Source organism: Saimiri boliviensis, chromosome 18 (genome assembly GCF_048565385.1).
Source record: "Saimiri boliviensis isolate mSaiBol1 chromosome 18, mSaiBol1.pri, whole genome shotgun sequence".
Lineage (NCBI taxonomy): Eukaryota > Metazoa > Chordata > Mammalia > Primates > Cebidae > Saimiri > Saimiri boliviensis.
In genome coordinates this window covers 46732967-46758539 of record NC_133466.1, presented here as the reverse complement: position 1 = coordinate 46758539, position 25573 = coordinate 46732967, and the positions used below count along the sequence as shown (strand labels likewise).

General features: G+C 40.0%; 1 protein-coding gene, 1 long non-coding RNA gene and 1 pseudogene across 3 annotated transcripts in view; 2 read left to right on the top strand and 1 right to left on the bottom strand.

Moving 5' to 3' along the window:
- LOC141581980 (uncharacterized) overlaps positions 1-25573 on the top strand; it is a 1111619-nt gene that overhangs the window by 885422 nt on the left and 200624 nt on the right. The window lies entirely within an intron of this gene.
- LOC141581978 (tripartite motif-containing protein 43-like) lies at positions 1617-10509 on the bottom strand. Its single transcript, XM_074389204.1, has 7 exons — positions 10362-10509; positions 7995-8409; positions 7311-7406; positions 4971-5201; positions 3957-3979; positions 3329-3426; positions 1617-2220 (listed from the first exon to the last, which is right to left on the bottom strand). The coding sequence occupies exons 2-7, from the start codon at positions 8403-8405 to the stop codon at positions 1727-1729; spliced, it is 1353 nt and encodes a 450-aa protein (XP_074245305.1). The 5' UTR covers positions 8406-8409; positions 10362-10509; the 3' UTR covers positions 1617-1726.
- Positions 18286-19529, top strand: LOC141582064 (uncharacterized; annotated as a pseudogene).

The window sequence follows — 25573 nt, the reverse complement described above, 5'->3', positions numbered from 1 at the left end:
GTATTCTATGTATTATGAAATCTGGTTAGTGGCTCTTACCATCAAGAAATCTTGAAAAGTACAAGGCACTCAGAAGGCCTACATTAATAGTTTCCAGCCACTTAGAGACATCAGAGGGGTTCCTGCCAAGGGTGCACTGACCTTTTTCATCTCACTGTCCTAGAGTTAGTGGGTCTGTCTCTGGTCATCTTGAAGGAGATGGATCATCCTTCACTCCCTCTACTTCAGTATCTTGTGCATCTTCCTCAATGGTTTTGCCATGTTGTTTTCATAATGATTGTCCAGTTGATACTAAATCTTGAAAAAAAATTCCAAAAGAATCTTTAATTCTTTTTTGGTCTCAATTGTCAATTGCCCTTTTACACGAATCTGGGGCAGATCTAAAGGGCTTCTTAGAGCTCATGTTTTATAGGACCACAGTCTCTGGATGTAGATCCTCAATGTCCACTTCTTAAAGATACATTCCATCCCACATTCTCTTCCTATGATGTAACTTCAAGACTGCTACTGTTGAATGTTCTAGTCTCTTTACTTTGTGTAGTGTTGTGACTATAGCTGATGTTTTACTCTAGCATAATAACACTTCTCCTGACTCTGTGGGAATCTTCACCGTGGAAAGGTAACTACCATGCTGTGAGCAAGCCCAAGTGGCTACGTGAAGAGGCCCTTTGAATATATTCGAGGTAACAGCCCCAACTGAGGAACCCCAGACATCAGTCAGGATCATCTGCTAGACTGGGAGTGGAACATCTGTTGCCATTATTTAATTGGTGATCATGAAAATGACCATGTGGTAAGTAGACAGACTCAGTTGACTCACTAGAATCTGGGTTTTTATCAGAACTGGGTTTTGCTTGTTTTGTCTTGTTTTCTTTTTTCCTGACACTAATGTGTTCCCACTGTAACATGAGGTGATGATGATGTCTCAGGTCTTGGTTATCAGTGAGAATTCACAATCTGTGTGAATTTTAAGTATAAACACATTTTAAAGCAGACAGTCTGCTCCTCTGTCTATTTTCCCCTGGGTGATGCTGTTTGCTTTTTTAAACAGCTACAGAAGTCAATGTGGGTTAAACCTTTTGGGTTCTAGCTCAGGCATTGCTGGCAAGTTCTCAGAGAAGCAAGGCTCCTCAGGCTGCACCATTTGGCCCATCTCTGCAGATTGCTGTTCTATCTAGGTTTTTGTAAGTTCACTCAGTGATAAAAATCACTTAATAATGCATTTCTCAGAATGTGTTTTTGTCACCATAGGACACATGCCTGTTAAATCCTCATTTTTGCCCAAAGATTCAGTGACAATTTAGGTGTAAAATAAATGTTCCCCCTAAAGTGATGAGGTACAGACTTTATTGTATCAATAGGAGGGAGCTCCCACACTTGCAAATGCATTGTACAAAATCCTGTCTGTCCATGATGTGCAAATTATGTTCCTGCCTGAGATCATTCAGCTGGAATCACAAACCCACATATTTCCAGAATTCCATCCAATAAATTCACAAAGCAGTTGAAAATCACAATATACACTTTAGGTAATTGGCCATTAGAGATTATTTTAATTGTAGAAAAGCATACAAAAATATTTTGCATTTTACATATTTTTTTATTTAACTGTAATAAAGTGACACTAAAACAGAAAAAAAGCCCGAACAGTATGATTCCTTTGCTTGAACAGTGAAGGACTCCCTTGTACATGCAGTTCCCAAACAGTCAGCTTTCTTTATCTTAATCATCTGTGGCCAGTGTAAAAGACAGGCCTGACAGGGAAATTTAAGGAGCCATCCGGGTAACGCCATATGAGGGAATTCTTGGCTACATTCAAAAAACTCAGATTTCCACTTTCAAAATCCAGAAACACACCAACCCGGCCCAGAGGTTTCTCTACATAGTGAGGAAGCATTGGAGAGCTGGTCAAGAGACGGAAATGGTGATTCACCTTCACACATAAAAGAAGAAATATGTCCACAGATGTAATCATGGTGCCATTCTTCCTTATCTGGGAGTCCTTACAGACACCCAGAGCCCAGTCCCAAGAGTCGTCCACATCCAGCTCCCAATAGTGTTTCCCAGAGGAGAAGCCCTGGGCTCCCCATGCAGCAAAATAGTCAGGTCTGTCAGAATTCACAGATCCACCTTCCCGTTCAGGTCTACACATCCAACTTCTCACATCCTCAAACAGGCTGATATTGTGATTGCTTACTTCATAATTGAAGGAAATTTCCACTGTAGAAAAAAGAGAATGTTCCAGCGAAAAGCAGCTTATACATTCTTAGGTTCAGATAAGAAAGAGACTCTCACTAGAAACCACAGGTCAAGATTAAAAGGCAACTTTTGTCTGGAAAAATGTTGGAATCAGAGGGTGTTAGGATACCTGCATAAGTACATGGCTAAACTACAAGGACCACAATTTCTATAAACTCAAAAATATAAGGGGAGGCTTGTCATGCCTAAGTCTAGTCAGCTACTTCTTATAACAACGGAAAAACTGGAAGCTCTTGCACTGCATCCAAGTCCATGGCAATAAAATATATGTGCATTTCCTCTTCCCTGTCAGGGAAGAGCAGGAGGCTGGGGACAGGAGACGAGGTGGGGAGCCATTCTTACACCTAAATAAATTATCACTTTGCCAGAAATATGATCTGCCACTTAAGTAAGCAAATTCATACTTAAAGAGAAAATCTGAATCCATCTTCTGGAAAGTGCAGATTCCTTGCAGGAATTATCTGACTTTCATGCTGGATTTCAGCACAGACTTCTTTTATCTGCCTGATTGATCATGATCTGTCCTGGAGTTCTATCTAAGGCCTCATCAACCACCAAATAACTTTCCTATTGTTTGCAGATTCTCAGATTTGCATTGTTATTTAAGTTACTCATGGGTGTTTTGGTTGATTAAAATGCACATGATTAAAATTACAAATGCTATGAAACTTCACCTGAAGTTTACTTAAAAAAAAAAAAAAAAACACTGTCACCAAATCGCAATCATTAACAGCACTTAATTTGAAGTTCAAATGTCCTGAATTAACTCAGTTCTGTATACCTCATGTAATACTTGTATACATGAAATTTTGTCAGAGAATGTTTCTAAGTCCTAAGGAGCCATTCTGCATGTTTTATGTTTTTCTAAGTAATATGTTATATGGCTGATTCTTATTACATTTTACCAGCTTTTAGTTTAGTCTGTTTGATGATAGTGAAACTATAAATATAAAGACTTATTCACAAACTAGTTTCTTCCAGATGAAATATCATTACACTAGGAAAACTGCCCATAGAAACTATACTTGAAGACATTACATGTTGATCCCAGCAAGACGGCGACACTCACCTCGGAAGCGGTTGAGCCTGTGCACCAGTCCAGTGATGGGCCCTGCAGTTAACTCTGGATTCACAGGCTGGGGCATGTGCAGCAGCACGGACTCGCTCCTGCAAGGAAGCAGGTGCAGTTGGTTAACCTTTCTGGTGTCTGTGTTTAAGAAATAGATTCCAACAGGAAATCCTTCATTCAAACCCACTTCTGATATTGTCATGTAACTCCACAATCCTAGATGGGTTTATGGCTCTCTTAGGGAATCTTTCTAAGGATTCGCTCCATTTCTAACCTACTACCACTGAAAGATAATTGCCTCTCTCTCTATCTGCCACCAAATAGTTTGTTTCTAATTATGATTCTGAATCTTAAAATTAGGCAACTATATCCTAGTAACTTCTGCATTGAACTCTTCAAAACATTACCCCCTGAGTCACTTGGGAAAGTAAGAAAAGATTAAAATCTGATACAGGGCATAAGAAAACATATTCAACATAACACACGAACACCTGAGTACACACACATACACACACAATCACACTGACACATTATGTTAACAAATTATGTTTTCACTTTGTTGAAAACAGCTTGATGTTTTTCATAGCACACCTTGTGCTTCGGCCTGCAATGATGACCAAAAACATACCTTGCCATGATGTCTCCCAAATCCTGTAAAGAGAGAGAGAGAAAAAAGATACTTCTTTAGAAAGTTGTTATTCTGGCTGGGTGTAGTGGCTCATATCTGTATTTCCAACGCTTTGGGAGGCCAAAGTGAATGGATCACCTGAGGACAGGAGATCCTGACTAGCCTGGCCAACATGGCAAAACCTCATCTCTGATAAAAATACAAAAAAATTAACTGGGTGTCATGGTGCATGCCTGTAGTCCCAGCTACTGGGGAGGGTGTGGCAGGAGAATTGCTTGAACACAGGAGGTAGAGGTTGCAGTGAGTTGAGATTAGGCCACTGCACTCAGACTGGGTGACAGAACAACACTCTGTCTCAAAAGAAGGAAGCAAATGAACACACAAGTTGTTAGATTCTACCTGTCTAGTCTTTAGGTTTTGAAAACTTTTGAAGTACTACGTACTATCACTGCAGGTCTTTTAAAATGTATTCTCATTTCTCACATTAATACCAGTAAGACCAATTGACAGAATCTGTTTCTGATAAATTCAGGACCCTGGATCTGAGTGAGAAAGGTTGAGTAGTGACTGTGCATTGCTGCAGCTGTCTACAATGTGGTCTTTTTCAGGGCTAGTTCCTGAGGGGTAATGTGGCTCAAGTCAAGGGCATTTCAAACCTAGGACTGCCCAAAAAAAGGAAGAAGGAAATGTTAGTTTCTTCATAATTTCTATGTATCATCCAACATAGACAAAAATATTATTTTCACATGAATGTTTTCTCTTCCAGAGTTTTAATGAAATGAACTGGAGAAGAAAGCTTGAGGTGGAAAATGTTCTGTGGAAATCTATCTGCACAGCTCCCTAAAGCTTTGTTTCTATGATTAGGTTAGGAGTTGTAGTTTATCTCTGTAACTAGGTGGGAATGTCTATCACCATCAATGCAGGAGATGAAGTATGTCTTTGGTACCCAATGAAAAGCAAAGATGTAAATGTCAGCTAATACGAAGTGTCTCAAGGGACATCCTCAGTTCTTACCTGGAGCAGCTCCACATCTGGTTTATGACACATTTCCATTAGTTCCCGATACATTTCTTTCAAGTGCTTCTTCTTTTGATGCATGTTGATGCAACTTCTCTGGAGTTGTGGAAATATCTCTTCGTGTTCCTTGCCCAGTCTCTCTAAATGTTGTTTTTCTTCCTTATGGAGAACTGGATGCACCTTCATATACTCAACCCTGATCATCTGTGCACGAAGAAGGGCATAGGCCTGGAGAGACATGGATTTTGTAGGTTACATACCCAGGTCGACTTCCACCTCACAGAACCCACTAATTCATCCTGACCTTTCCTTCGTTTAATTTTCATTCTTTACAAACACTAGGATAAGTTAAAAAGATCTTCCTTAGGGGAGACCAGGATGGTTGAAAGGAAGCTTCTCTAGAGTGCAGCTCCCACTGAGTGAGACACAGAACCAGAGCGATATCCACAGTCCACCCATCTGACAAAGGGCTAATACCCAGAATCTACAAAGAACTAAAACAGATTTACAGGAAAAAAACCAACAAACCCATCCAACAGTGGGCAAAGGATATGAACAGATACATTTCAAAAGAAGATATATGTGAGGCCAAGAAACATGAAAAATGCTCATCATCACTGGGCATTAGAGAAATGCAAACCAAAACCACATTGAGATACCACCTCACATCAGTTAGAATGGCGATCATTAAAAAATCAGGAGACAACAGATACTGGAGAGGATGTGGAGAAATAGGAATGCTTTTACACTGTTGATGGGAGTGTAGATTAGTTCAACCATTGTGGAAGACAGTGTGGCAATTCCTCAAGGATCTAGAAATAGAAATTCCACTTGACCCAGCAATCTCATTACTCGGTGTATACCTAAAGGACTAGAAATCATTCTATTATAAAGACACATGCACACATGTGTTCATTGCAGCCCTGTGTACAATAGCAAAGACCCGAAACCAACCCAAATGCCCATTGATGATAGACTGGACAAAGAAAATGTAGCACATATACACTATGGAATACTACGCAGCTATAAAAAATGATGAGTTTGTGTCCTTTGTTGGGACATGGATGAACCTGGAAACCATCATTCTCAAAAAACTGACACAAGAACAGAAAATCAAACACCACATGTTCTCACTCATAGGTGGATGTTGAACAATGAGAACATTTGGACACAGAGATGGGAGCATCACACACTGAGGTCCATTGTGGGTGCTGAGGGGAATAGTGGGAGGGAAGGTAGGAGGGATAACGTGGGGAGAAATGTCAGTTATAGGTGATGGGGGGATGGGGGCAACACACCACCTTGCCATGAATGTACCTATGCAACAATCTTCCATGACCTGCACATGTACCCCAGAACCTAAAAAAAGACCTTCCTTCAAAATGTTTATAATTCATCAATTCTTGAACACCTGCATAAAAGCCCTTTAGATTTAAATGTTTAAATATATGTCCTCTCAAATCTGAAATACCACTAGAAAACAAGTAAAATTTATCATTGATTGTTAAATCATCATCAACAATATATATATTTGTTACTCAATTAGTCTGTAGTCTCAAATCTTTGTCCTTCACAGCCTAAACAGTCATTCTTAGTAAATGTTGTCAGTATATTCTAATCAGGGTCAGAAGTCATCACACAAAAAAGATCTCAATAAACTTTGTAGCCCCCATTTCTGAAACTGACCACCTCTGCTCTGTCTCCTCCCTTCTTCTGTCTAAAGCTACAGTCTCGCCTCACCATTCTAAGAACATGAATCCCCATTCCATTGTGTTTCTCCTCCCAATACTGACAAACTGTTCTCTCACTCCCCTAGTCATTTTCGTTTCTTCTCCTCAGCTTTTCATCATGTTACATTTTCTCCTACTCAAACAGGCATCATGGTCTGGGTCCTTTGCTATCAGATTTCACTAGCACAGGCATAGTTCTTAAATTACTGTTTCCACCCACTTTTTTCCCTAGGAGCAACATCATATTTACTGCTAAATGCCTTTATTTCTCATTTATGTATTATTTAATCAGTATTACATAATTCATCTCATACAGAAACCTCTGCCTGAAATACTGATTAATTTTAAGCACATACTGGCCTCTCAGAATTTACATATACATATATATATTTATATATGTAAATATACATATATATATTTACTTATCTGAAAAACATTTCCAGAACACCTGAAAATTGTTATGCTGAACAGTCAGGTTGTTTTCCAGGCTATAAATAAACATATGACAAAATCTGGCATATGAGAATTTCAACTCAAGTGGCTAATATAAATGTTCTCGGCATGCCTGTCTCAAACATGTCCTGAAGACACATGATCTCATACTTACACTCCAGAGCATGCTTGTTTTTTCCTCCTCACTTAGATTTCTCTGATTTTCTTGAATTTTTTCCCATAAAATCCTCATTTGCTTTAAGAGCTTCTCCTGCAAAAGAATTATGAGGGTGAGCAACAGAAAATCAAATACCATAGATTCCATACTCTGAGTGAGATACGCAGGCAAGGGTTAAAATGTATGAACAGACTAGAGAGAGGAAAATAAACCAAGTTTTTTCACTGCTCATCCTCAGTATTTTTAAATCTGAGGTTTCAGATGTATAACAGTTTAGGGAACTGGTGAGTGAAGATTTCTTGTAACCTAGGTAATGATCAGTGAAACACCCTTCCACTATGCTGGCCGCCTGCTTTTGTCATTTGTCCAGTAAGATTAAATACATTTCCAAAATGTATTTTCTTTGTTCTTGTAGTTTTGGTAGCTTTTCGATGCCTTTAGTGTTATACTGTAGAGTCAAAGTAATAGTGACATTCACTTAATCACCCTCTTTTTGGGTGCAGGCTTTGTGAAGGCAGGTATAGTTGCATATTGAATTCAAAATTTCATCATTGGTACCTCCAAAAGCACCTGGCACTCAGTAAAGGATGGAGTGATCACCACAATGGTTCTCATCTCCCTTCTCATCTCTTTAACTCCTCCACCCTCCAGCCTGCAGGTGATCCCAGCACTGTGTCTTACCCGGTGTTCTTCAGCTGCCCCTTCAATGGGACAGTGTTTGTGAGCCCCGTGCTCCTGAGAGTTAGAGCACAGTGAGCAGAGCAGACTCTTGTCCGTGGCACAGAACATCTTCTTTGTTTCCCTATGGATCCCACATAGTTGTGTCTCAGAGCTCAGGAATTGCCAGACACTGGCTTTCCTGGCAATCGTCACTAAATTCTTCAGAAAAATGTTAGTTTTGAAATCCTTTTGGTGTGATGGTTCCCTGCACGCAGGGCAGTTGGCAGGACTTTGGGCTTCTTCCCAGGAAAGGCAGAGGCAGGGTCTACAGAAGCTGTGCCCACAGCCTATGGTGACAGGGTCTACCAGGTAGTTCAGGCAGATGACACAGGTGAGTTCCTTCTGGAAGGCCTGTGGGAAGTCTGAGTCCATTTTCCTGGGGGAAGAAAACCACAAGAATTTAATCTTCTGCCCTGGAGAGACAAAGATCCAAGCAAAGTTTCAATCAGGTTGTGATCAAATAACATCTTTTTTTTTTTTTCTAGAGAATTGGCTTTCATTTGCAATGACCGAGATAGGACAAATAGAAAACTGAGGCACTAAGAGCCATCAACCTCTGTAGAAAAATGTGATTGTTTTCCAATCAACGCACAACCAGCTTTCCAAACCCAACTCTTTTGCACAGAAGAATGTCAGTTTTTTGAGGTGTTAGTGTCCACCAAGTTGCTTGGGCTTCTAGGATTTAATCAAGCTATCAACTCATGGGGTAGTTACACTCTAAATTGCCAGGGACTGGTTTGGAGAAGGGATGCTAACTAAGCTCTTCTACTCTCATTGTTTGATTTAACTGTAACAAGGATCCCTCAGAGTTGTCCAGAGGGCCCCTGCTTGAAAATAAAGCAGAAGTCATTCTTTGTCCAAAATCAGGCAAAGCTAGCCTTTACACTCCAAGGCAAAACAAACCAAGGTAAAGGTACTTCTCCAAGATAGAACAAACAATCATTTTTTAGGCTGCTGTGTTCATTCAATCAACAAAAACTTTGTGGCATGTTTACTATTCCTGGACTGTCTGTTAGTTTGGGGATATACTGATAAAATATAGAAGGGTATACAGAGGATAGAAATGTTTTCTTAGCCCTTTGGAAGCATTGTCATTACTCTTTCACACAGTCAGAAAAATACTCAGTATCATGCAATAATAAAAGGCACTAGACAGTAAGGTGGTGTTTTAAATGGAAGGGTGGGGGGAAGAAAACGTAGGCCAGGCAAGGTAGCTGAAACTTGTAATCCTAGCATTTTGGGAGACCAAGTCAGGCAGATTTTTTGAGCTCAGGAGTTCTAGACTGGGCGACATGATGGCAAAGTGTCTAGATCAGCCTGTCTCTAAAAACATACACACACAGCCGGGCCTGGTGGTTTATGCCTGTAATCCAAGCACTTTGGAGGCCAAGGCAGGTGGATCACTTGAGGTCGGGAGTTCAAGACCAGCCTGACCAACATGGTGAAACCCCATCTTTAAAAAAATACACACACACACACACACACACACTATATAGATTATATATGTAAAGCCCAACATGGTGGTCCATGCCTGTAGTCCCATCTACTTTGGGGGATGAGGCTGAAGAATTGCTTGAGGTATTAAGTAGAGCCAGTAGTGAGGATTATTTCCACCACTGCACTCTAGGCTGTGTGTCCCTGTCTAAAACAAACAAAGAGACAAAGAAAGGAAAAATCTAAAATCCTGGTTTCTACACAGTATAAATACAGAAACCCTCTATTTCTGATATTTCTGCATAGTTGCCAGTGAGACTTTCCTGCATGGATAGCCATTTCTGGCTTTCTTCCACAGAAGAACTGAGGTTTCTGAAGAGACTTTTACCGTGTTTTAGAAAAAAATGTTTGCCCAAATCATTCAAAGCACTCTACCTATGTACAGGCATACATTGCAACATAGGCACATTTTCCCTAGTAGAGTAGAATATAACACATTTTTACACATAGATTACAACACTCCTAACCCATTTACAGAGTCTTCAGAGATTAAAGAATTACTAGATATTTGGAAACTACTGCAAAATGATTATAATCTATAAAACAACTAAAAAATACGTTAAGTAAAAATTAATCATAACATTAATTTGAGGATCATGCAGCAAGACAGATGACAAAAATGTTTAATTTGTAAATAGGTTAAATGGAGCTTGTAAACCTATGGGTTATGTTTAAAATAATTTAAAAAAAGAAATGGAGCTGTTTTTAAAACTCAGAAAATGACATCATTTCATCTAAAAAAAAAAATCTAAGTTTGCAGATAAAGTCCCCAAATTTTGTTTGTTTTGGTTTGTAACCTAATAGCAGCTCCTACTCTGGAAAGTGTGCACTTACCTCAGAAATAGATCTACGTTCTCACCAAAGCTTGCTGTCCAAACAGATGAAGTCAGCTCAGGGATCAGGGTCTCACGGCGCAGTGGCGGTAGCTTTTGGAAGTCTCCAAGGCCAGTTGCAAAGCCACTCTGTGGGTGCTGGAGAAGAATGAGCTTGGCTCTTGCGGTGTCCTTTTATACGTCTCTGAAGACCACACCCCTTTCCTCTAATTGGATTTCAGAGGGCGTAGGTGGGTGTTAACACAGTTGATTAAGTTTCTTCAAAACAAAAGGTTTTTTTTTTTTTTTTTTTTTTTTTTTTTCTTAATGACGTTTCGCTGTGTCGCCCAGGCTGGAGTGCCGCGAAGCTATCGCAGTTCACTGAAACCTCCGCCTCTGAAGTTCAAGCAATTCTCCTGCCTCAGCCTCCCAAGTAGCTGGGATTACAGGTGCCCGCTGCCGGGCCTGGCTAACTTTTTTTTTTTTTTGCATTTTTAGTAGGAGGGGGTTTCACTATGTTGGCTAGATTTATCTGGAATTCCTGACCTCAAGTGATCTGCCTGCCTTGGACTACAAAAGTGCTGGAATTGCAGCCTGAGCCACAGCCCCCAGCAATTCACTTTTATGGTAATGTAAGAATTTAATCTAGGGCTACTCCTGGCCTCCCCACTCCAGAAGGAATATTTCTCCTTCTCCTTGTGCTGCAGATGAAGCCTTCCAAGGGCCTCTCAGCAGCCGTGGGACATACGATTCCCTCCTATATTACCAGGCACTGCTCAACCCAGCGCAAGGGGTATAGGGAGAAAGTCTAGAAAGCTCTAGCCAGGTGCAGTGGCAGGCACCTGTAGTCCCAGCTACTATGGAGGCAGAGGCGGAAGAATCGCTTGTGCCTGGGAGGCGGAGGTCGCAGGGAGCCGAGATCATGCCACTGCAATGATATAGTGAGATTCTGTCTCCAAAACACATAAATCAATAAATAAATATAAAAAAATTGATGATTAGGAATACAATATACTAAGATATTTATGACAAAATATAAAGTAAGCAGAAATCATATAAAATTGTAAATAGAATTTGGTTACTTTAACAAATATAGAAAAAATTAAAGGGATTTAATCAATTAGTATAATAATTGTGTTATCTTTAGGGAAATATTGGGAGAATTGTTTCCTTATTGTTTATAATTCTTTCCAATTTTTTTTGTGGGTAAGAAGTCAATAATGAGAATAACACTTTCAGTAGATTTCAAACACGGTGTATTCCATGAAGCTGATTTTCTAACTTGAAAAGAAAAATGATGATGTCCCTCCTTGACAAAATGCCTCATCATTAGAAACATGGTTTGTTTAGGACACATAGCTTTTTCTTCCTTATTTCTATATTTGTTTCATTTTCTCCAAATAATAGTAAAGATCTAGTTTGTGTCTCTATTTGATGTTTACAATTCCTGAAACAACTGAGCAGTGCATTGCACATAATAATTTCTCACTAAGTAAATTAAGCTGAATGTTGAATTTCCATCCAAACCTTTGAAACCAAAGGAAGAACTGTGTCTTCATCCTTCTTTTCTTGTATCATTTCTTTCCCCTGTAACAAAGGATACAGCGTGTTAACACAAGATACAGAGAAAGAGAATTTGTGTGTGTGTGTGTGTGTGTGTGTGTTTATATGTGTACATGCTTTACATATGGTAACCACATCAATTTTTGTATTTGTAGCAATGCCTTGTAATTTTGATTCAGAAGCCCATAGCATTTTATTAAAATTATGTTTCATTTGATTGTCTCATCTGTTTATGGGAGCTGCTAACAGGGATTCTGTGTTTCATTTACCATATACTATTACAAAATGTGAGTTCATGATACTAAATTCATAAATATTGAACATAGCCAAAATTCAAATTATGGGGGTTTTAGTTATTTATATTTTTCCTTTGTCAACAGGGTACAACTGAAATAACAATATGGACCTCCTATTTCATTCTAAAACTAGTACTGATTTAGGCAAGTTACTTAACTCCTGATCTTTTTTTGTCTCAGCGACGAAATGGGGCTTCTGCCCTGCCCAACTTGCAGAATTGCTCTGAAGATTAAAAATCACATATTGTGTAAATATTCAATACAGTAATTGGCTCATAGAAAATGATCAGCCAGTTGTAAATGCTAACTGTTAGTAAAACTAAATTACAAAATGAGAGTGCTAAATTAATGAATAACATAATTAATCCTTTCTTAATGGAATGATTGCTTCTCATTGGTTAATTAAGTTGTGACGGAATTGGTATGTTGAATTCAGTGACTCAGAGTTCATCTACTCAGGGCATGTTGACACACTTTCAGTTATGCTGAATCACTCTTATGGCAATAGCAACCCCATCACTCCTTTTGGAATGTGAGTTCTGTGAAAGTGTTTAAATCATAGCAGGCAGCCAAATATTGTAGAAAGACTGAAATAAATGCTGTATTGCGTGTTCCTAACAGGTTTAGCTTTAAAAATAAGAATATTATTAGTTAACATTTGGTAAATACTTACAATTTGTCAGGCATCTTACTAAACATTAGTAGGTTATCTTATTTTAATATTGATATTACTTCTGTGAGTAGATTACTAGGACACCTAGGTGAAGAAAGTCTTGTCAGTATTTGCATATCTGGGGTTATCAGTTATTTATTATTCTGGCATAAATAATAATCACTGTCATTTTTCCCATTGGCATATGCAGCTGTTTCTGTGCTTTTAAAAGCCTCAGCACAGTAGTTTCATAAGACTTAAAAATATGGTACCTATGTATGCTATCGTTCTTAATTTGCCTATAATAGGATGTTAAAATATACATTTAATGCTTGAAAAATAGTGACTTGAATTGTACAGGTCTACTTAAGCACATTATTTATTAAAAATAAATACAGTCAGCCCTTTCTATCTGTATATTTTGCATCAGCAAGTAAGGGTGGATAGAAAATATAGTATTACTCACTGTAATCCCAAGTACTTAGGAAATCGAGAAAAGAGGATTGCTTGAGCCCAGGAGTTTGAGGCTGTAGTGAGGTGTGAGCAAGCCTGTGCAATCCAGCCTGGTGAGAGATCTATCTCTTAAGAAAACAAAATACAATACAGTATTGAAAGCAAGGAACCACATATGTGAATGGCCAACATTTTACTTTTAAAGATGGTGAACTATAACTTGCCAAATTATTTTTTTGTTTTCAAACTTACATTTTTAAATATTAGTATTGCATACAGAAAATGATTTTGCTAAAAATGTCACAAAGTAGAAAAGACACAAATCCAGTAAAAAGGCTCTAAAGTGAGTGACTTTATTTCTGTGGAACAAATCTCAACAATCATTTTTCATTTAGCTTTGTTATGTTACAACTTTCATCACAGAATGATACTCAGGACATGAGCCTGAATCTGAGAAGCTCAGATGTAGCTAATAAAGAACTACAAAAAATATAAGGTAAGAGAATTATGAATGTGTTTCTAAAAACAAAAAAAAAAATAAAACAGAACTGATACATTCCATTTGGACTCTTAGACATGATTTTTGGAATTATTTTCTGTTTTATCTTATTGCCTACTTCACTGTCTTAACAATGTGAAGATCAGGATGTCAAAGGGCATGAAGCATGTGGTGAGAGTTACATTATGCTAGTTAGCCCAAGGGGACTAGACGTGGCTTCAGATTCCACATACTCAGCTACATTTCCTCACTGAGGCACGGGAAGGTGATCCAGAACATCTTATCTGGCTCTGTGAATGCTGTACTTAAATTATTCTGAAAATCACTCGAAAAGATGAAATATTAAATAATTTTCACTACCATCTGGATTATTATACTGATATATCAATTTGATTTGTTGAGTGGTTTGTTCACCGTCAGCCTGTTAATTCCACAGAAGAGGGACAACTTTTTATATATGCATGTCTTTTCTGCAGGACTTGAATATGCACAAATTTCGGTATTTATCCAGGTCCTGGACCCAATCCCCATAGATGACTGATTAAAATCAGTTTTGCTCTGAAATTTTATTTTGTGTATGGAAATACATTTTCATGAAACTAAAACTATATTCATTTTATTTTGATTTCCAATATTTTTGAGAATGATTAATGATCACCTGATGTTTCTGTAATGAGCATTTATTGATCTTTAGGGTTACCAGATAGACTTTTTTATAGGTAGGAAAAGAAAAAATGACTCCCTCTTATAATATCAATTTTCCTCTTTTTTGTCCTGTGGAAAAATATCATAGTTGATTTCTTGCAAGCCATTAGAACATTTCAAAATATATGTAGTAAATGATAAATATAAAATATTCTCATGCAACGTAATATAATTTTTGCATATCTTTATTTTCAATATCTTTCTGTTTCTTATTTTAAAAGAATATATGTTTATTTTAGAAAATGTAAAGATCAAGAAAGCCACGGCAGAAATTAAACATCTCCCTAGTTCCATCAGAAAAATCATAAAAGGATTATATTCTTATGTGTATAATTCTGGCCCCTTTCCTATTTTAAATATATTTTTGTTTATGTATACACAAAACCCAGTAAATCCTTCTATATGTAATGTATATAATAAACATATATATTTTTTTCTATGTTTGGTATTTAGAGGTGCTTTTCCTCCTACATCTTGACTATCACAATTTTTTCTACCAAACATTGACCATCTCCAGGTTGATCTTATATGTATCGCAGAAGGGGTTAGGTCATTGGACAGCCAGAAATGACTCTGTCTTTCTGTCCAGGGATTATCAAAGAGTTGGGCTCAGGAATAAGAGGATGTTTTAGAAAGTTTGATTGGCTGGGCAATGGCAGCATATTTTTAACTTACCCATTGCCCCGCTTATTTTGTTGTTGTTCTTAAGCTACAGGTTCTCACACTGTCTCCCAAGCTGGAGGTCAGTGGTGGAATCTTAGCTCACTGCAGCCTCAAACACCTGTGCTCAATCAATCTTCCCACCTCAGGCTCCAAAATCACTAGGACTAGTCACGTGCCACAATGCTCAGCTAACATTTGTACTTTTTATTTGTCCAGATAGGGTGTCCCTATGTTGCCCAGGATGGTCTCCAACTCCTGGCCTCAAGCAGTCCTCCCACCTCAGCCTCCCAAATTTATGAGATTAAAAGCATGAGCCACTGCTCTGGAGCTTATTTATTTACGTCAGAGTTTGTTCTTCTCTTCCCGGTCTACTGCATGAACTATCTGAGCTCCTACTGTAAAATATTCTTCTGCCGTGGTCATGTGAAACATTACAAAATTGTTTCTGATGATTCTTCATGTTTTATGTCACATATTCTAACATGATAGTGTGACTTTTTAAAAAAGAACAAAAAAATAAAATTTTGGCTAATCACAAACAAGACTTTAATGATCACTGTTGTGCTATAACTTATTATAATGCATTAAAAAATCAGGACTTATTTGTAATGTGCCTTGAGACAGATACTTCAGTCACTTGATTTCTCAGACCTCAGTTTTCTTCTCTGTGAAATACTAATACAAACTGTGTGTAATTTATTTTGAAGAATTTGGAAAATTGTAACTAAATACTCTTATCAAGAATGATTGCTGTGTTTTCTATATTGTTACTGTTGTAGCACTGAACCACTTACCACTTTAAGTTTTTGCTCAAAGTGAAAATATAATTAATTAATATGTATTTCATAGACTATCATTTTTTTTTTTTTTTTTTTGAGACAGTCTCTCTCTATAGGTCAGGCTGGAGTTCAGTGGCATAATCAGCTCACTGCAACCTCTGCCTGCCGGGTTCAAGCAATTCTCCCTCCTCCTGAGTAGCTGGGTCTACAGGCATGCGCCACCATGCCTGGCTAACTTTTTGTAATTTTAGTAGTCGGAGTTTCATCATGCTTTCCAGGCTAGTCTCGCACCCCTGACCTTGTGATCAGCCCACCTCTGGCTCCCAAGCGGCTGGGATTACAGGCTTGTACTACCTTCCCTGGCCAGACTAGTCTTTAGAGATGATTGAATGTGGAAGTTCAGTTGACAAGTGACTTGTTCAAATTGTTAAATTAGAAATATTCAATGTTAAAATGGTAGCATGCTCTTGTGTTTCTCTTCTGTAACATTTAGGCAACTAATAAAGACCATACTGTTTTATCAACAGGCATGTCATCCATGCTCCAAGCAGCCACAGCAAGTATTCAAGGGAGTCATTTTCAGGAATTTCTGATGCTCTGCTTGATATTGAAACCAAAGTGGATCTTTGCAAAACTAAGGGAGAAGTGAAGAGAAAGACTGCTGTTGCAGCCTTCACAGTGCAGCAGCTGCAGAGGCTTTGAAAGAAGCAGCCTGAGAGGGTTCTTTAGAGAATCCATAGAGATTTTTGTGGTATATCATTCAGAAAGACTTATGATGGGTATATTGGTGAAGTTTAAAGGAGTATATTAGAAATAAAGCTAGACATTATATACAGTCATGTGAGTGTTCATATATTTATCTGTGTATATATTGTTCTTTTATTTCCTTGTTATGGACTAAAAATAAAAAAAATAATAATTAGGCAAGGTTATTCTGAAATGGAAGAATCAAACTCAGTAAAACATCCAAGGGGAATGGGTAAATATGGTAAAACCCTCATCTGGCATTATCAGGGAATCAAGTCTAATCTGTTCATGTCACTTCACACATAGGAAAGCATCAGTGTGTCCTAGAGCGCACTGGGGAACATGCACAACTGCTCCAAGGCGGAGGCCTCACGCCCTGCCTGGCCCCCCAGGGCTCAGAGGATCACTAGCTCAGCACATGGTTGAGAAACTAATTAAATTACACTTTTAGCAAATGTAATCACTGTATAGCATAAGAAATAATTTTTTATTAAAAGTATTTTATATAAAACACTATCATATAACACACAAGGTAGAGAAAAATAGTAATGAAGTGAACATTTGTGAACCTACTAGCTATATTAAGAAAATAATATTTTCAATATCTTTGGGTCCCCTATGTATTCACGACAGTTGTGCTTTTTCACTTTCTTGAATTGTTATGTTTATTTCCTGTTATTCTTTATGATTTTATCATACATGGCTATATTATTTACATGTTTTATGTTTTTGTTTTATGTAGTTTACTATTTTTTATAAATTCAATCATGCCATGTATATTTTTATGGTACTTGATTTTTTCCCACAGGTCTTTAAGTGTTCAGATAGATAGCATTTATTCAAATGAAAATAAGATTCATGGACCATCAAGACAAAGAAAATACATAATAATGTGAATAAGGAAAGTTAATATAAAGAATGATTAATTATAATAGAACTTGAGCAATGAAATATTGTCTAGTAAAGTGTAAGGAGAAGTCTAAATCATATGTGATGAGCACATATAAGGAATTGCCATTGTTTCCAGGGTGAAGTTTGAGAAGCCAGTGAAGAGTCCCCTCACATCTTGCCCTCACTGAATGTTGAAAGTTGCTGTGGTGTTGCACATGAAAAACTTTTGGTCAGTCCGAAAAGTATCACTTGCTCAGAGGGAAGAACCTGGTACCTGGTACCCAGAAGTGCCCGGATGTGGCTGGGCGGTGTCCGAAGGCTGCGAGCAGGTGCTCACAGGCAGAAAGCTCATGCAGCGCCTGCCAAGCCCAGATGATGTGGACATGGCCCTGGAGATGTATAAGCTGTCTCTGGAGACTGAACGACTTGAGAAAGAGAGAGACAAATCGGTGAACACCCATCAGAAATTTTCTGAAAAAGAGGAAGCAAAGGACTTATTTTTTCCTTTAAGTCAATACACAGAATCTTCATTCATCAACTCTACTCTTCGTTAAGCACAATCACTCTAAAAAGTGTCTGGGCTAGAACTTTATTACTGCGAGAGAAAATGTGTAGTTATTGGTAATCCAGCCTTTTGTGGCTCATACGTCTACTTTCCTGGACTTGAAGTACTGGGGGTGGGTGGCCCAGAGTAGTCCATGGCCGAGGCGTCGCCACAGCCCGGACGGTGCTTCTGCCACTGCTGCTCCGTGGAGATCGTCCCACGCCTGCCGGATTGTATCTGCCCAAGACGCGAGTCTGGTTTCATCGAGGAGCTTCCAGAAGAGACCAGGGGCACAGAGGATGGTTCTACCCCCTCCGCAGCCCTCACGGACTGGAACCGCTGGAACCGGCTGCCTTTGGAGAACGTGGACCAGGACCTCAGGACCGCAGGGCCGCAGACAGTTCGCTCTCGGCATCGCTGACGGCGGCGTCGAGACCCCCACGCTCCCTCCGGGGGCGCAGGCTGACGACGGCAGGGACCCCGAGCGCCGAGGGGAGCGAGAGCCCGAGTCCCGGCACCCGCCCCCGGGGCCCCGCGCCGCCTCCCCCCGCGGCGGGCCACCGGCCGACACGAAGGCGCCCCCACGCTGGAGGGGGTCGCCCGGCGCCGACGGACATCGCGCCCGCCGCCGTCCCCGGCCCGGGTCCCTGGGGAGCTCCGCCCGCCGACCCCGCGGCCCGCGGCCCGGACGCCGTCCTCACGCGGCCGCTCAATCCGTCTGAGAACGCGGCCCCCACCGGCGGACGGAGAAGACCCAGGCCCTGCCCGCCGCCCCGGCCCCGAGGGGCACCGGGCTCCGGGCGGGAGCGCCCGTGTGCGAGGACGACCGTGCGCCGGGCCGGCGCGGGCGGCGGCTGCCCTGCACCCCCGGGTCCGCGAGGCCGCGGGGTGCCCTGGCGGGAGCAGGGGGTGCCCGCCCGCGCGCCCGCCCCGACCTGCCCCTTCTCCCGCCCTCGCCGCTGTCCCCGCCAAGCACGGCGGCTGCCCCGGCTGCCGGAAAAGCCTCACGGGACAGAACTCGGCCACGAACGCCCCGGGCCTGGCGGGGCTGAGCGTCTCCGCGTCCTCCTCCGCCTCCAGCTCGCCCGGCAACGAGAACGCCGCAAGGAGCCCCTGAGCCCGGGTCTGCCTGCACCACCCCGGTCCGCACCCACCCCCGCCCGGGGGACCCGAGGCTCCGGGGAAAGTGCGGGGCCTCTGCCCCCCACCCCCGGCCGGCGCCACGTGGCCCTCGCAGACCGTGTGCCCCGGCGGCGCCGCTCCTGGCTGGTCGGCACCGCGGGCCCGGCCTGTACCGGGGCGAGACCCGAGCCCGGCCCACGGGCCCCCTGGCTGGGGAAGGCCTGCGCCATACCGCCCCTGCCGGGGCACCCCGGCCTCCCTGGCCTCGCTGTCTGACCGCACCTTCTAAGCGTTCAGTGGCGGAAACGTTTTCATAATTTTAAATTATTACTGCTTTGAAATAAATGGACGTTTTCGCTCACATGCTGGCCATGCGTGAGCTGTGGCAATATGGGGCCCAGCTGCTCCGCCAGTGCTGCAAGCACCGCCAGGACAGGCCGTGTGGGCCCCCCAGCCTCCGCCTCGGCTGCCTCCACAACCCAGAGTTTGGGGGCTCGGGACCATCAGGATGACCAGCAAAATTCAGGAACAAAACTGCTACAGCAGACTTTTTTAAAGGAAAAAAATATGTGTATCTTGAAAGTCATTTAAAATACACCGCTTACAAAGGAAAAAAAAAAAAAAAAAAAACTTGGTTTCAATCCACACTTCAGGACTCCCTGGAAACTTGCCTTCTGGGCCACTTGTAAAGCTGTTTAGGTAGAAATGTCATCTCTGAGGTGCTCCACTGCAAATTTGAAAAAAGGCCAGTATCAGAAGAAACTCTTGGCTGCTGAGGTCTCCTGGTCACCATGAACTTGAAGAAGTGAGTGCTATAGCAGCAGCCTTAACTACAGAATCTGGGAACTGGTGTACCCCTGCATACCATCTGGGCCAGATACCGGAGATGTCATTTCCAAAGCAGATTGGAAGCACGTTTTTGGAATTCTCTCCAATGTCTTCTACTCAAAAAGACTGACATCTTAACACTTCACTATATATATATATATATATATATATATATATATATATATATATATATATATATATTTAAAAGGTCTAGATCTATTTATGTAAAAAATCAAGAGCGAGTGGATAACCCAAGTTTGGATAAATGGTGCATAATAAATTTATTCATTTTTTGCTGTTGTACATTGGATTTATTTTTGTATTTTGGTTTTGTGAGCATGTCTGCTCATGCAAATAATCAAGAGATTCTCTTTCCTGACAGCATCTTCCGATAGGTGGAATATCTGGGTTATAAAATTTGTGGATTGTCAATTCTACTGAGCAATGCCACTTACTGTTTTAAAGTGATTTCATTTATATTTCTACTAACAGGGTAATCATATTACATAAAAATAATAGAAGTATGGTTGATTGTGGCAAGTTAAAGAAATATAAATAACTCACTCTTATTAAAATCCAAGGGGCGCAGTAGCTCACGCCTGTAATCCCAGCACTTTGGGAGGCCGAGGTGGGTAGATCATGAGGTCAAGAGATTGAGACCATCGTGGTCAACATGATGAAACCCCGTCTCTACTAAAAATACAAAAAATTAGCTGGGCATGGTGGCGCGTGCCTGTAATCCCAGCTACTCAGGAGGCTGAGGCAGGAGAATTGCCTGAACCCAGGAAGTGGAGGTTGCGGTGAGCCAAGATCGCGCCATTGCACTCCAGCCTGGGTAAGGAGCGAAACTCTGCCTCAAAAAATAAATAAATAAAATAAAATCCAAGGGATTTGAGGGAAGAACAATTTATACATTGAGCATCAAATACTTCAAATAAGTTTTGGAACACATCCAGAGGAGTGTAACTACTTTCTTGTAGTTTATCAAAATCCCGTAATAAGGTTAAGCAGGTAGGAATATAGGCACGTTTGTATTTCAGAAAGCATTCGGGCCTAGATGAAATAGAAGGGCTTCAACCCAGCAAGAGAACAGAACAAGTGTGTGTGTGTGTGTGTGTGTGTGTGTGTGTGTGTGTGTGAAAAACAGTCTGACTCTGTCGCCCAGACTAGAGTCAGTGGCACAACCCCAGCTCAGTGCAACCTCTGTCATCTGGGCTCAGGCAATCATCCAATTTAAGACTCCCAAGTAGGTGAGATTACAGGCGTGCACCATCATGCCTGTCTAATTTGTGTGTGTGTGTGTGTGTGTGTGTGTGTGTGTGTGTGTGTGTGTGTGTGTTTTGTGGAGATGGAGTTTCACCAGGTTGCCCAGGCTGGTCTTGAACTTCTCGGCTTGACTAGTCTATCTATCCAGGCCTCCCAAAGTGCTGGAATTATAGGCATGAGCCACTCTTCCAGGTCCTAAAATCTTTTCTCATGGCAACTGCTGTCATGTAAACTTTACCCTCAGAAAAGATAAGACTACCCTCATCTGTTGGATTTCAGTTTAGGTGTTACTTCTCTTAGGAAGACTTTCAGGATGACTGTCCCTTCCTTTGTATCACCTACTAGACCATGAGCTCCTTAAGGATTGAGTTTTCATTTTTTAAATTTTTTAAAAAATTTAATTTTCGGGACTCATGTGCAGAACATGTAGGTTTGTTACTATTTTGGCTCCAATCCCTACCAATATGGAGAGTCCATAGTAGACACTCATTTTGTGAGTAACCAGAGAAGTGCACACACGAGATCCTCTGAGACATTCTGGGCTTTGAACAGACGAGCTACACTGCATTGTAGGAATTGCACAATGCCTTTGTTATGGGGTTTGGCTGAGCATGCCAACAGACTTTTTGTGATGTCATTGATAGAGAGTTGGACAGTGTTATAGATGTGGGACAAGGTGAATATTATTATTCTATAAAATGCACCAAAACCTGCACAATACTTGAAAGCTGTGTAAACTTCCAATCAATTCTGCCAGCATGCAAGAAGCATTTCCCGCAAAATATTGTATGCAGTTCTGAGGCTTAGGAACATACTTTGGCAACATATTTAATATCACTGAGAGAAAAACAGTTTTCAGAGACAGACTGCCTGTGTTCAAACCCTACTTAATTTGAATATAACTATTCAAATTATTGAAGTTTCCTGTTCTTACATTTATTAATCTTTAAATTAGTATGAAATATTATTTATCTCATGGGGTTGCTGTAAGAATTAAGTAAGCTAGTACTTAGAACAGCTTGTAGCATATAATTTGTAATTAATAAATGTCTGATGTTTTCATTTGAATGACAGTATATTTTAGTTAGGTAATGAAATACTGCTTTTTCTCTCTTACCTATTCTGCGTGATGACACAGTTGTAGTATAATAGATGGTAACTTTTTCAGCCTCTAGCACTAAAGTTTGCAATTATTGCTCATTCTTTTTTATGCATCTCATAAATGCTCATTGTTTATTTCTGTCTAATTCAGGGCATTCTACACAACACAGCATTGAATTTTTCCTGAAAAGTGAGAGTAGTAGAAAGCCTTTCTTCTCTACACTTAGGTAGATAATATACAACATTTTAAGAAGTGTTTGAAGCAGTTTTCAAAAAACAACATTTATGGAAGACTCTGCATATATGTATCTATGATTACCTTTTCTAACTTTTTTGGATCTATCTTTTGAAGCATAATGCTGATCAAATGACACCTCAGAAAACATACTAATTTGCAATGCCATGGATTGATTAAAAAGACAGCCACTGCATCTTTTACTAGGACATGCTTTTATAAGGTTTATAATTGTTTTAATGTCTGTTAATATGTAAATGGTGACTTTTATTTAGATTTTTACTTTTTCAGTTTCTAGCAAGCTTTGTTAATTTTTAGTTTATAGAAATGACCGAAATCCGCAAACTTTAGATAATCTGTTAATACAAGTATGTGTAAACATTGGTGATTTATTAAATCATGGTAAACAACAACAAAATCTGCTAGTATGGCGACTGTGTTAAAAATATCTTTTATACACTATTAAAGATAATTATGCATGTAATTATTCTGTAAATAGCATCTGGGTGCCTTGGCTAAGGCCTGAAATTCCAGCACTTTGGGAGTTGGAGGCAGATAGATCACCTGAGGTCAGCAATTTGAGACCAGCTTGGCCAATATGGTGAAACCCCCATCTCTACTAAAATTACAAAACTTAGCCAGGAATGGTGGCAGACACCTGTAACCCCAGCCGCTTGGGAGGCTGAGGCAGGAGAATTGCTTGAATCTGGGAGGCAGAAGTTACAGTGAGCTGAGATCATGCCATTGCACTCCAGCCTGGGTGACAGAGGGAGACTCCGTCTCAAAAAAAGGTAACAATAATGATTATTATTCTGTAAATAACTATTATATAATTTTAAAAATATGAATACATACATTGCTTTAGATATTTGTGTACATATATGTAAAGTATCTGTAGTGAAATTATTCAAAAAAGTGTATGAATTGAAAAAAGATTTTATTTTTATATAAAACAATCATTATGAAATGGTCATAAAATAGTAAAAATAAGAAAAAAAGCTTAATACAACTAATTCCACTAAGCATTATATATACAATTATTTGAAACACAATTGAGTTCCTTCAACACTTTTTTAAACAAGAGAGTTACACAGTACAGATGTGTTGTAATCCCAGTTAATGTTTTATCTTTGGACATATTCTGTTAAATAATGGCTAGGCACTTAAGCAATTATAATTTTAAAACTCACAGTAAGAAATAAAATTTTAAAAGTTAGCATGTGGCTGGGCACGGTGGCTCATGCCTGTAATCCCAGCACTTTGGGAGGCTGAGGTGGGAGGATCAACTGAGGTCAGGAGTTCCAGACCAACCTGACCAACATGGTTAAATCCTTTCTCTCCTAAAAATACATAAATTAGCTGGGTGTAATGATGGGCAACTGTAATCTCAGCTACTTGGTAGGCTGAGGCAGCAGAAGAATTACTTGAACCAGGTAGGGGGAGGTTGCAGTGAGCCAAGATTCAACCATTGCACTCCAACCAGAGCAACAGAATGAGACACTGTCTCAAAAATAAATAAAAGTTAGCATGTGCAAAATAAAAACATATTTAATGAAATAATTGTTTTACATAAAATATTTCTTTGAACAAGTTGTGTAAAGTCAACTTTCTTGCATCCCAAACTTGTCTGTTGAGCTTTGAGCCCCCAAGTGTGGTTTTCTGTACTATATAAATCTAATCAGCCAATTTACCCCTTCCTGTGCAATCTAATCAGTTTCAGGAAGTGGGTGTGGTCTTGTGTGGGCCCTTACACACTAAAAGGATGCCCATCCACGGACCTCTCCTTCAGTGAGGACCCACTGGATTTCTGGCTTTTGGGCTTTGGAGCACCAGGAGTTACTTCTAATCTGGTTATCGACAGAGCTTCTAAAAAGACACCATTCATAGTAGTCTTGTGAGTATCAAATTTACAGTAAACCCATCATGCTTACTTTTTCTCTTAAAAATACTTTAAATTTACCTGACAGCATGCTTGGGTCTTTTCTAAGCAAACAAGTAGCTGTCCTAGTGATTTTACATCGAATCAAAGATAAAGTGTCTTTTATTTGTAACAGCATTTTTGTACCCTTGCTATTTGATTTTTTTTTCTGTATTGTTGGATTTTTTAGGTATGAAAAGATATCTTTCCAGGGTTTCATGCAGTGATAGAACCCATCAAATACCTAAAATGTTCACTGAAATGTGGGAATGTAGTAATGGTTATTATGTTCACCACAGTAAAATTTAAAAATGTTGAATTGCTTTGAAAATTCTTGTTGGAAAAGTCCTATTTGCTGTCTCTTCACAATTTTCAGTTTGCAGACTACACTTGAAAGCTGTTAAAAATAGATCTAACTGGCCTAGTGTGCTGGCTCATGCTTGTAGTCCTAGCACTTTGGGAGGCCGAGGCTGGGAGATCTCTTGAGGTCAGGAGTTAGAAACTAGCCTGGCCAAAATGGTGGAAAACCGTCTCTGCTGAAAACATGAAAAAATTATCCTGGCATGGTGGTGGGTGCCTGTAATACCAGCTAATTGGGAGGCTTAGGCAGGAGAATTGCTTAAATCTGAAAGCTGGAGGTTGCAGTAAGGTTGCAACAAAAAAGGAGGGAAGGAAGGAAGGAAGGAAGGAAGAAGAATTGGGGGCTACACTTCCATTAACTGCATTTCTGAATTTTCTAGTTGAGCACAGAAAACCTAAAGCATGTCTTCACTTTTTTGTTATTTTAGAAGATAATTTATTAGTTCTTTATGAATTCTTGCTATTATAGTTTAAATACTATTTCAGAATGTGGAAGTGTTCTCTCTGATCATCTGAATTGACTATGGAAAAGTTTCTAAATTAAGACATTATTTACATTCAATTTATTGAAAGGAAGAGTTTTGATGTTAAAGCTAAAAGGACTAATTCAAT

What these genes read in the sequence shown, in the direction of transcription:
- LOC141581978 (XM_074389204.1), bottom strand. Translation starts at nt 8,405, where the DNA reads ATGGACTCAGACTTCCCACAGGCCTTCCAGAAGGAACTCACCTGTGTC. An exon ending in CAGATGTGGAGCTGCTCCAG is followed by an intron (nt 3,980 to 4,970) that starts GTAAGAACTGAG and finishes CTCTCTTTACAG; the next exon opens with GATTTGGGAGACATCATGGC. An exon ending in TTGGGAGACATCATGGCAAG is followed by an intron (nt 3,427 to 3,956) that starts GTATGTTTTTGG and finishes GCTTCCTTGCAG; the next exon opens with GAGCGAGTCCGTGCTGCTGC.